Source organism: Monodelphis domestica, chromosome 2 (genome assembly GCF_027887165.1).
Source record: "Monodelphis domestica isolate mMonDom1 chromosome 2, mMonDom1.pri, whole genome shotgun sequence".
NCBI classification, from domain to species: Eukaryota; Metazoa; Chordata; class Mammalia; order Didelphimorphia; family Didelphidae; genus Monodelphis; species Monodelphis domestica.
In genome coordinates this window covers 295,905,787-295,918,378 of record NC_077228.1, presented here as the reverse complement: position 1 = coordinate 295,918,378, position 12,592 = coordinate 295,905,787, and the positions used below count along the sequence as shown (strand labels likewise).

The 12,592-nt window shown below is 34.4% G+C and overlaps 1 protein-coding gene across 1 annotated transcript in view; it reads left to right on the top strand.

The window, feature by feature from the left end:
• The window catches only part of LOC100015721 (cysteine-rich secretory protein 3-like), a 49,344-nt gene extending 43,159 nt beyond the window's left edge, over window positions 1-6,185 (top strand). Inside the window, exons 6-8 of the mRNA XM_007484074.3 lie at window positions 616-710; window positions 4,653-4,735; window positions 5,500-6,185. Coding sequence (XP_007484136.1) covers window positions 616-710; window positions 4,653-4,735; window positions 5,500-5,627 — 306 coding nt within the window. The 3' untranslated portion in view covers window positions 5,628-6,185. The remainder of the gene's footprint in view (window positions 1-615; window positions 711-4,652; window positions 4,736-5,499) is intronic.
• Window positions 6,186-12,592: the final 6,407 nt, after the last annotated feature.

Genomic DNA, 12,592 nt, shown 5'->3' with positions numbered 1-12,592 from the left:
CACATGGCAATGGATATCCAGGATATCAAGTACCCCTAGATGAGAATTTTTATGATGTGGATGACAAAGAAACCATGCCAATTATTAAAAGCTTAATCTTCTTGAAAAACTAATTTTGAAGGGAAAGAAGGGAAGGTTCATTATATTCTCTAGAGTTGCCAAACTATGGTAGGCCTGAACCTTCACGGAAGAAGTCTATTTTTTTTTTAATTTTCTAAGAACTGTGCCATATGGATTTTGCTTAAAAGGCTTAATATGAAAGTAGGGCAAAAGTGTCATAAGCTCCCTTAGCAGTTAACCAAGTGGCAAAGATTTGGAATTCAGACCCTGTGGACAAAGTTGTATGCTTTCTGGGGACCTTCTTTATAGTTGCAGAGAGGTCTACCAGAAGGTTGACCTCTTAGTTGATATTTTTTCCTCTACCACAGATGAAGCAATCCATAAGGGTAAGGAAAAGTTGTTTATTTGCATCAGAGGAAATTATTACTCCCACTCTAACCCACCCTTTAAAAAAAGAAGAAATTATGGATTCTTGTAAAACTGGATGTTTTGCTTGGCATAATATACTTAATACTTTTAAAAACATTCTCATGAAATTTGATTTGTATTCTCTAGGTAGTGTGGCATTCATCTTTCAAAGTAGGATGTGGAGTAGCCTATTGCCCTGATGCAACATACCCGTATTTTTTTGTTTGCCAATACTGTCCAAGGTAAGTTAAAGCAATGGAATTTGTGGAGAAAAGTACCCCTGATAACAGTATCTGAAATTCATCTGAATTCATTCAGAAAACTATAGTAAGTTGTAATAAATGAAACAAAAGTGTATACATCTGAAGAAATAAATGAAAAAATTCTAAAAGATTCCAATTTAATTATATTACAAGGTAACTCTTTCATATGAGTAAAACTGCATAATATATTAGAAAAAAGCCCTGATTTTTAAGGAAGAAGAAAAAAGTAAAAGATCTCTTTCTGATCCTAATGAACTTAATGCCCAAATGATCATGTGAAAATTGTATCACCTCACAGAGTCTCAGTTTCTCTATCTACTAAATTAGTATAATAATAATGCTATCATTTGCCTCTCAGGTTTGTGATTCAAATGTCTTGTTAACTACAAAATAATATCTGAGTTATTGTCTAGAGTTACTCAATCAGTAAATTAGAATTTAAGTAATTAGTATATGCCAAGTATTGTGTTAAGAGCCAGAAATACAAAGAAAGGCCAAAAAAAAGTCTGTTTTCAAGAAACTCAGTCTAATTTGGGAGTCATTATGCAAAGTCATGTTTAAACAAAATATATACAGGTACAGGGCAAATTAAGTGTTTTCTTAAAGGTGATAAGATATTTTTAAATGTTATTTAATTAGTCAATTTAGAACATTATTCCTTGGTTACAAAAATCATATTCTTTCTCTCCCCTCCCACACCCCTTCCTGTAGCTGGTGCACAATTCCACTGGGTTTTACATGTATTCTTGATCAGAACCTATTTTCGTGATGTTGATGTTTGCACTAGAATGTTCATTTAGAGTCTACATCCACAATCATATCCCCCTCAACCCATGTAATCAAGCAGTTGTTTTTCTTCTATGTTTCTACTCTCATGGTTTTTTCCTCTGAACGTAGATAATGTTCTTTCTCGTAAATTCCTCCATGTTGTTCAGGATCACTACATTACCACTAATGGAGAAGTCTATTACATTCAGTTGTACCACCGTGTATCAATCTCATTGTTCTACTGGTTGTGCTCCTCTTACTGTACATCAATTCCAGGAGGTCATTCCAGTTCCCATGGAATTCCTCCACTTTATTATTTCTTTGAGCACAATAGTATTCTGTTCAGCCATTCCCCAATCGAAGGGCAGCCCCTCATTTTCCAATTTTTTGCCACCACAAAGAGCGCAGCTATAAATATTCTTGTACAAGTCTTTTTTCCTTATTATCTCTTTGGAGTATAAACTCAGCAGTGCTATGACTGGATGAAAGGGCAGACAGTCTTTTATCGCCATTTGGGCATAGTTCCAGATTGCCCTCCAGAATGGTTGGATCAATTCACAACTCCACAAGCAATGCATTAATGTACTGACTTTGCCACATCCCCTCCAGCATTCGTTTACTTTCCTTTGCTGTCATGTTAGTCAATCTGCTAGGTGAGAGGTAATACCTCAGTTGTTTTGATTTGCATTTCTCTGATTAAAAGAGATTTAGAACATTTTTCATGTGTTTATTGATACTTTTGATTTCTTTATCTGAAAATTCCTATTCATGTACCTTGCCCATTTATCAATTGGGGAATGGCTTGACTTTTTGTACAATTGATTTACCTCTTTATAAATTTGAATAATTAGACATTTGTCAGAGGTTTTTGTTATGAAGATTTTCCCCCAATTTGTTGTTTCCCTTCTAATTTTGGTTGCCTTGGTTTTGTTTGTACAAAAACTTTTTAATTTAGTGTAACCAAAATTATTTATTTTACATTTTGTGATTTTTTTCTAACTCTTGCTTGGTCTTAAAATCTTTAAGATGATAAGATTAAGAAGAATTGAGAAAAGTTTCTTTTTTTTTGTATGGGTTCCAAGGCAAAAAGAAAAAGTTAAGGACAATGCAATTGGCATTAAGTGATTTTCTGGGAAAGACTTTTTACAGAAGGTGTGACTTTTAGTAAGACATAAATGAAGCTAGAGAAGCCAGATGGTAGAAATTAGAAAGGATAGAGTTTAGGCCATGTTGTGTAGACAATGAAAACATTTGAATTGTACCATGGCATGTCTTCCACAAGAAATAACAAGGAGGCAAGTGCCAGTGTATCCCAGATTACTGGAGGGAAGTGTAAGAAGATAGGCAAGATGATGTCTCAGACACTTTGGGACAATACAAGGGAAAGGTAAAAAAGAGAAAAAGTTATGAGGTTATGAAGAGCATTTTGTATTTGTCTTGAACATAAGAAGGAGCCATGGGAATATACTGACTAGGAAAAAACATAAACAAACCTATTCTTTCAGGAAATCAATTTGATAGTTAAGAGGAGAATGGACTCAAGGGGGAAAAGATTTATGGTTGAGAGAAAAAAAAATAGCAGACTTTTGGAATAATCCAGGAATGAAGCATCAGAGTGGGGACATTTTCAGAGGGAAGGGGTTTTACATGAAAGATGTTACAAAGGCTGAAATGATAAAACTTGGTAGATGCTTAGATATATGGGGATTAGGAAAAGTGAAGAATTGAAGATGACACATATGTTATAAGCCTGAGTAACTATGAGAATCATGATATCCTCAACAGTAATAGAGAAGCTCATTGATGTCAGAGGTGCACACTAGTCAATAATTCTAGAAGGTTCTTCGGAACTATGCACTCTTTGTCACTGTAATGAAAGGAGTCATCCCTTGCCAAAACGTGCTGCAGTAGAATGCATTTGCAATAGTACTTCCTCACCTTCTTCCCCAATATAGAAGTATAATCAAGGAAGCTTATGAGCACAGATCATTTTTATTTTGAGTTATTTAAGCTATACTTTGAAATGAGCATTTTCTAATTATTAAATATTTTCATCATTACAAATATTTATTATAAAACAATTATATGTAGTACTTTTCTGTGGTAAGGGAAAATACCAGATTTAGATTAGGTAAGGTCCCCATCCTCATGGATCTTACTGGATGATACAATATATAACCATATAAGCACAATATTAAAATATATCTGTAATGACATCAATTTGAATGATAACTCTAAAAATCTAACTGTTGACCCAAACCATTTGAAATAAGTCCACATATACACACACCTCTGGTAGTCAGAAAAAGGACTCATTCCATATTTGAACTCAGAACTAGGGGTTTTGATCTAAATCCCTTAACTAGTAGAGGGAAGAAGCAAAGTACTCAGATGGTCCCTAATAACCTGAAATCTTCAATTAGTAGTCTCTCTATATCACAACTTTTAGTCTCTGTTTATCACAACTTATCTTGCATTCTTCAATATCTACATCAACAAATTATCAACTCTACCCCAGAGATGAAGAAGATACTGTAGAGATTAGCTCCCATATAAGCAAATCTAGCTAACTCGCATGTCCCAACCCTATCTCAGGCTGCTACTCCATATGTATAGGAAAGATGGCATTTCTGGTGTCTTATCCTTTTGGTAGCTTTCATTTTCTCTTTCTCACAAGTCTACAAAGATCAAAGTCGATCTCTTTGCCCATCTCTCTGATCCCTGTACTCATTGCTAAAATAGATTACTTCCAATAAGTTAATTAAAGAGGTAATTAAGGAAGGAGACATTTTTGAGCATACCCAATGTGAAAACTATTTACCTTGGATATTCATTTTAATTTATTACATATTTATAATAAACATATATTATTATTATATAATTGTTTATATATAATTATTTATATTATTAATATATTTTTATATATTTGTTTATATATTATTATATATTTGTTATGTTTTTATTATATATTTGTTTATATTATTGATTATATAATTGTTATGTTATATACATTATTATATATTTTTAAATGGTAGCTCAATAAAAAGTTCTGTAAAACGAAGTGCCAATATCAGTGTGGTGACATATTGTAGAAGAAAATATTTAAGAACAAGGTCAAAAAATTATTTAACTATCTTATCTTTTGTATTCCAGTGGAAATTATGGGACTAAATACCCTTATGAAAAAGGAGCATCCTGTGACAAGTGCCCACATTCCTGTACTAACAACCTGTGCAGTAAGTATTGGGGAATTAATTTAACATGGGAATGCACAAGTAATTTTAGTTTTTTTATTTTTAAGCAGTAATGTATCAATTGAATTACAGCTCAAAAACACTCAATACCTCCAAAGAAGATGGAAGGAATAAGTCCTTAATCATATTAATTAATTAATTGAATCCATTTAATTATGGTCCATTATAAAGAATGGAGAATTTATTTGAACAGACAACTCAAACTACTCTAAATGATCTCAGTATTTCAGTTCAGTATATCTACAACTTAATGATCAAATTACAATGAAAAATAATTATGTTATGCCACATGAATCACAATTAGATTCTGAACATTTTCAAAAATAAAAAAAACAATAAAAGCAGACTAACAGCTAACATTGGTATATATGATCATGGTCCCCAAGAAAAATATCAAATTATCCTGACCTAATCCATATATAACAATAGAAAGAATCAAAATCCCATGTGTCTCTAGTTAATAACATAATCTTGAATTTTACTAAGGATATATTACCTTTAGTCATTGTATTGATACATTTTAAAAGGCAGTTTCCTACTGCATGTTTGATTCAAGGGCTCTATGTGGAACTGAAGAGAAATATATGGGCCTCTGGTCATGGTTTAGATATTCTGTACCATGCAACACCAAATGTACTGCCAAACATTTTTCTTGCTGAATTGGTTGTGTGTTATGTTGTAGCTTGGGATTGACATAGCCTATACTGAGAAGGAGAATGAACCATTTTTTTTTGCCTTAATTTCAGACAATCCCTGTCTATATACCAATAAATTTGGAAACTGTGAAGAAATGAAAAATAAAGTTTCCTGCCGCAATAAATATGTCAAGAGCAACTGTAAGGCTACCTGTCTGTGTGTCAATGAAATCTATTAAAATTTTATTCCATCAACATGGATAACCGGAACAAAGTAACAACAGCAATGGTTGTTTAAAATTTGTAATATACTTACAGTAAAGTTGTAAGATACTAGTTCCTAATAAGTTTCAGAAATTAATGAGTCATTTGATCCTGGGCACCATTTTCTTTTCATTAAATCATTTAGATGTTTGCATGTGTCTTATAAACAATGTTTTTAAATTGGCACTCTGAAATTAAAAAAAAATAATAATAATAAACCCTTTTCCTCTGGTTTAAATTTATTTTAAAATTTCTTCCAATAATAGTGTTCTTTGCAAAATTAATGGATTGAAATTGGTTTTGAAATTTGGCCATATACTTCATTCTAAGATCCTAAGATCACAATCACTGGTCCTGAGCTAACCATGAAAACTCAGTTTTCAAAGAACAGAATACAAAAAGAGTTTATGAGTCTTTGTGCAAGTTGCTTCTATTCAGTTTGCCAAATTAATTCTAATGTGTACTTCCTGCTCTGTCATTATGACTATTTCTGTAACTTAAATAGTATCAATCAGCTATTAGAATAAAGGATTTGTCTATTCAATTGCTCCATCTGAGTTTTACTTGATAAGGAAATGATTCTTTAATAGTATATATAGAATAATGATAAATCAACCACACCCATTTATCTGGAACTGCTTCCTCATTTCATTTATATCTTGGCCTGTTAGAAAGGTGTTCTTTTCTCTGCACACTTCCCTAGTGATGGGAATTACATTCAGATTGGAAGCACCCTTTATATTATTCCAAAGCTACATCTATAGAAGACAGTATCACTGTTCAGATATATATATATATATATACATATATACATATATATATAAACACTCAATACCTCCAAAGAAGATGGGAGGAATAAATCCTTAATCATATTAATCTGAGTCATTTGAAATGCTCAAAGCTTTATCTGCCATCTGCTTGCCTGTTATTTCCCATACCACACTGTAATATATAAAAGAGCTGAACTGGTCTCACAAAAATGAATCAACATTGAAGACAATAAAAAGCTAGATTAAATGTTGCTCTGACTTTACCAGGCAGAGGTAGAACCTCCTCTCCACTACACAGCCGCAGTAGAGCTTCATAACTAAACCTTCCAGCATCTCTTGGCTTCCTTTATTCAGGAGTATACATAGTGGGTATTTTCATTACTGGCATGAAGAATATAACTAGGATATCAGAGAAGAGTATATCTCTGGAGTAAAAATATATTTGATAAAATAAAAAGAGACATATAAGCAGAATTCTTATTCATCTGCCATTTTGAACCTTTCAAAGCAAATCTAGTTCCATTGTCATAACCCACATCCCAGGCAAATATAAGGTCTGAGTACTCAAAACCAAAAGATATATAATTAGTTATTATAAAAGGCTAATGTTTCTTAAGTAAAGAAAAATATTTTTGAAGAAAGCTTAATGCACCAGTATATATATATATATATATATATATATATATATATATATATAGGTAGATATGTAGATATACATGTGTACACATGTACCTATATGTGTGTATGTATATATGTGTGTTTCTACATGTGGCATTAAGCTTTCATATCTATGTGTGTAATCCAAAGCAGAAGCCAGAAATATTCAAAGAACCTCAGCACTTAAGGATTCCTGAAAAAGAGTTGAAGCTTAAAAAGGACTGAAGAAGTCTGGAACTCTGCTGCTATCAACTTGGGCTTCCCCCCACCATGCAGGGCAGGGTATTCATTTCCACAGATTCATAGAAAGCCCCATAACAATGGGCTCTGGAATAGGGGTTGTATGTGTGTATATGTATGAATATACACACATGTATTCATTTTCCCAACATAGTATACATACAAATAAAATTATGTGTATATGTATATATGTTTAATATAAAGGCATATGTGTGCATGTGTTTCACTATTTCCTGTTGAGATTAGAAGTGAGGTAAAATTTTCAAACTCTACAATGTGGTACTAGTTATAAATCACCAAAAAGGGAAATGCTGATTTTAAATGAGGCACATGGCACCCAAGTGAAAGGAAAATGCAAAAAGGCTTCCCTAGTACCTTCCTTTGGATTAGCATACTGGGGGATGGACAAAGCACTATCCCCATTTCAGTCATGAAACTTCCTAATGAATAAAATAAACTTTCACATGGCCAACTAATCTTACAGGGATTTCCATACTGTAGCAAATTTAAATTCAGATAAGGAATTCTTACTTCTTAACCTGGGGTGTTCAAATTTGATTTTTACTCTCTGTTTACAACTATAGGTGTTTTCCTTTACAATATCATGTATTTTATTTTAAACTTTTAATTATATTATTCTGAGATGTCCACAGTTTCTACCAGACTTGTTAAAGTTGTCTATGACACAAAAAGGATAAAAAACACTTCCCCTAGAAATTCTCCTATGGCAATGAGAAGGAAAGTGGTGTGAAAATAGCCTTGATCTTTCTGGATGTCTCTGCTACATGTGAATCTACTAGCCATACTTCTCCCAATCAATGAAATAATATTACTATTCACACCACTTCCATTAATCCATGATCACTGAAAGTACATATATTAGTTTCTTGACCCCAGCAAAATAAGGATATGCTGCTATTGGTCTTCAGGGAAGATTTAGTATCTTGAGATTTAAAGCAAGAAACACTGAGTAAAATTTCCAGGTCTGTGCTAATTGTGATTTGAATCAGCAATTGGTAGAAGTAGTGTTTATGTTAGCAATTGTATGTGACTAAGTTAGGTCAAATTCCTAGTTTCACAAAATGAGGATTTTGTCTTTTCATTGTCTCGCCATGATTTCTTTTGCTCCTTTGCTGTGTGGTCCTCAATAGAGTTTTGTCTTTTACTGGTTTAGGGTCAATGTTGAAATGAAATGAAACACTTTTATGTCATTCAGTAGTTAATAAAAGGAAGTTTGCCTCATCATAGCATGGGGAAAAATACTTAAGATACGCCAGTATTTAAATTGGATCAATATGACCCTCCTCCTCTCCACATGGATGATGTGTCATCAGGGTAGGTCATGAATGCTCTGGTACTATATCTCATGGAACAATGTTACTAAACTTCTAAAATGTGATTATCGTTTCCTTTCTTACTAATTCTGTATTTCAGGAGTTATGTTCTAAGTCCTCTCCAAGAGAGGGTAGTATGATACTCTGCATATTTGGAAGGTGCTGGTTCTGTATCTTGTCACCTCTCCATACTCAGAATTCTATACATATTTTCTGCTCCTATTCTCTGAGCAACTCTTTTGACTCTTAGAAGTATTTGTCCAGGCCACAGCTTTTATTATCTCTTGTTCAAATTTCACCATTTTGTCTACTACTACCATTTTGTCACCTACCCCTATTTAGCCTTTTGTTAGGAGAGACCCAGAGCTAAAATATGAAGCAATTTGGTTGGAAGTTGCCCAGAAGACTGGGTCTAATTGTCCTTGTGTCATGGTAGTCATAGGGTATGGCAAGCCATGAGTTTAGAGATGGTACATAGAATAATCATATCTTTCTCCATATCTGCTAAAGCATATAGATTCTCCCTTCAAGTTAATTTCATCCAGGCTTGGTACACTTTTAGTTTACCAGCCAGGAATACAAGTGAGGAGATTCCTTAAGATCCCTGAAAAGTTAGCCTCATGAGGATGGAATATGTCTCTTTTCTTAGCAATTCTTATCTTACACAGGAGGTCCTGTGGCTTCTTTCAAGTTATCTTTATATGTTTTCATCAAGCAAGGATTCATGTACACAGTTAAGTATCCTAATAAACAGTGACACCAAGAATCCTATTCAAATATTTCCTTTTGATGTAACCTACAGTGGTCTGAGTTCCATTCCACTATAGGATTACCCTTCAGGAACCATGAGATCCTAAATATGACTATATATTTACATAATAATCTATGGTTTACAGAGTATTTTCAAGCTCTTTTTTAAATTAAGGAAAGGGGTTCAGTGCTGAGAAACTCTCAAGTAACAAAGTCAAACCTGGGGCTTTTACCTTTAAGCTAAGTAAACTGGGGATCATTAAATCTTTCTAGGCTATAAGTTTGGGGGCTTTGAGATTCCTCCTAGACACAACCTATTCACAATCACCAGTAGGATAAAGAGTACCATCTAAGTAAAATTCATTTTTACTTCTTTAGGATTGAATTTTTCCATCAGTCATATCAATATAATGAGCTTTAAAAATATGGTAATTTATTTATTTTTATTTTTTAAGCCCTTACCTTCCATCTTCGAATCAATATTGAGTGTTTGTTCTAAGGCAGAAGAATGGTAAGGGCTAGACAATGGGGGTTAAGTGACTTGCCCAGGGTCACACAGCTAAGAAGTGTCGGAGGCCAGATTTGAACCCAGGACCTCTAATCTCTAGGTCTGACTCTCAATCCACTGAGCAACCAAGCTGCCCCCATAAATATGGTAATTTAAAAGTTGGGCCTTTATTTTGGAAAAAGTTTACAGTCAAAAAAAATCTTGTAATTTCCCCAAAGCAATTCAGTCTACTCTCCTCCTGTTAATTATGCTCCAAACTCACTATTTACTTGTAGGTGTATATGTAAAATTGGTATGATAACAAGAAAGCTTCATTTTCCAGTTTGATTGATAGGTAGATCTAAGATAGTGTGGCTGCCAGCAGCCACAAATTGATATATTCGTGGATAAACACTCAGAAGGGAGGTTGAAGACTGAAGGAGAAAGGGTGATGAGGGGAAAGGAGAGGGGAAACCATAAAGGAAAAAAGACTCAGAGCTTAAGGATTCAACAACCTGGTCTCTAGCCAGCATTCTCCTGTGATGGTGATAAGAGAGGAACATAATAAAGACTCAGAGACAAGAGAATTGAAGCAAAAGAGTCATCCTTTTAGTAAGTTCTAGGTAGAATTGAGCTCTGATGGTGAAGAGCTTCAGTGGTCAAGAGCCATGGTGGAGAAGAGTTTGAGTAAAGAGCTTTGGTGGAATAGAGCTTTCTCCAGTTCAGACATACTCATTTTTATTGGGGTTACAAAAAGGAAGGGGGGAAGGGATGAAGGTGGTCTGACAAGTTAGGTAATCATCACAAGATGCACACTGCCAGGATCCGACAACAATAAATGTAGTTAAAGCCCCAACTCTAGAGGATATATGGTCTAAGGCATATGAGTTTATGGTAAAACAAAGAAACTGAAATATCCATCAGTCTTTTGGAGTGTAGCCTCAGGTCTGGGTCCTGGTAATTAGACAAGATTAAGTACTGAACCGAGGGCATAGAATTTAGCTTAGTAAAAATGAGCTAGTAGCTCAGAAGTGTGGTTTTTGAACACCCCTAAAATATAACCAAGGTTCATACATGCCTGGACTGCTATAGATAGATAGATAGATAGATAGATAGATAGATAGATAGATAGATAGACAGATAGACAGATAGATAAAGTACTTGTTAATTACTTTATGCCAGATACTCTGGGCATACAAAAATAATCAAGACAGTTTCATTCTTCAAGGAGCTCATAGTCTAATATTTTAAAGGAAGACAACATATAAGGAGAAACTCATAGAGAGGGTATGTACTAGAAAATGGCATGACTTCGAATGGTGGTAGAGACCTTGTTGTGGGGTGTAGAGGTGTACCCCTGGGGATTGGGAAGGATACCTTTCTCAAGAATGCAAGACTCCGAAACTTAGCTTAAGGGTAAAGAGAGAGATTTATTAATAATGTTAAATCTTTGGCCAGCAAGGCAGCATGAGTGGAAGAATTTTGAGGTTGCTCCCAGAATGCCTCCATTCTGGGTTTTTTATATTCTTTTATAGCAGTGAGGACGTGACTGGAACAAGGGGTTGGTGGGAGGAGGTTTGACTGAAGGCATGGGGTGGTTTTCATGATTTGGAGGACAGATGGATGAGGGATGTCTTTGTCCATCTCAAATCAGTGGGACAATCAAAGAAGGATAATCCTCAAAGGGTTAGATGTTTTGGGTTGGAAGTCAGAGGGTGTAAGGGAGCAAAGGAATTTCCCTGATAATAGTTTGCCTGAGTTTCTAGGGGTACAATGCCCATGCCAACCTGACATAGAGACCTGGTTCACAACAAGGCAATGGAAAAGCTTAGGTTATAATTGGAGGACCAAGGTTTGAACTCTCAGATTACAGGAAGGATGGGGTAAGGAGAAGGGAGATAAGGAAATCTGGAATATGTAGGTAACACAGTAAAGAAATATCTGGGAACCACATTTTATAATATAGATACAAGGCAATCTTTATTCACTTTTCCCCCTATTTAAGCCAAATGCTGTTAAATAGTTATGGATGTGAACCAGACAGCTATTCAGTGTTACCAGTCTTGTGCAACTAGCAGAGCATTATTCATAAATAGGAGCTCTAGAAGACCCCAGCATCTATCAGTAATGGGGAAAAAAAGGCAAACAAACAAAAACAAAGAGACTTCATTTACCCTTGTGTCATGGAAGAGATCCATGACCTAGAAATGGAGGAGTAGGCATTTTAGATATTATTATTATTGTTTTTTAATTAAATAAAGGGTAACTCAGAGAAGCTAAAGGAATCCAAGGAAGCATCAGAAGCAGCATTTGAGCCCAGCTTTTAAGGCTTCCAAATTCAATGTTTTATCCACTCTGCTCTGTTTCTTCTTTGCATTAAATAGGAAACTGTGCCAATAGTTGGACTGGGATTAAAAATGAAACACCCCATTTTAGAATTAGATTTAAAACAATGTAGTTATTTTGTTCTTCTTGCTGCAAGTAGGGTTTAATTCAATGCCCTATTAGCATTAGCCAATTCTATACAGAAATGTAACCTTAAAAATGAGCTCCCCGGCTTTGGAAGTGTTCTTATATTAAACAGTATTTCATCATCCACAATTGTTTTTCAACTACCCCATAAACTAAAGTTTATTTATCCTTCATTGCTCGCTTCAGGGAGAAAGGAGAAATATTTATTTTTGTAGTCCCAAGAAACTCCC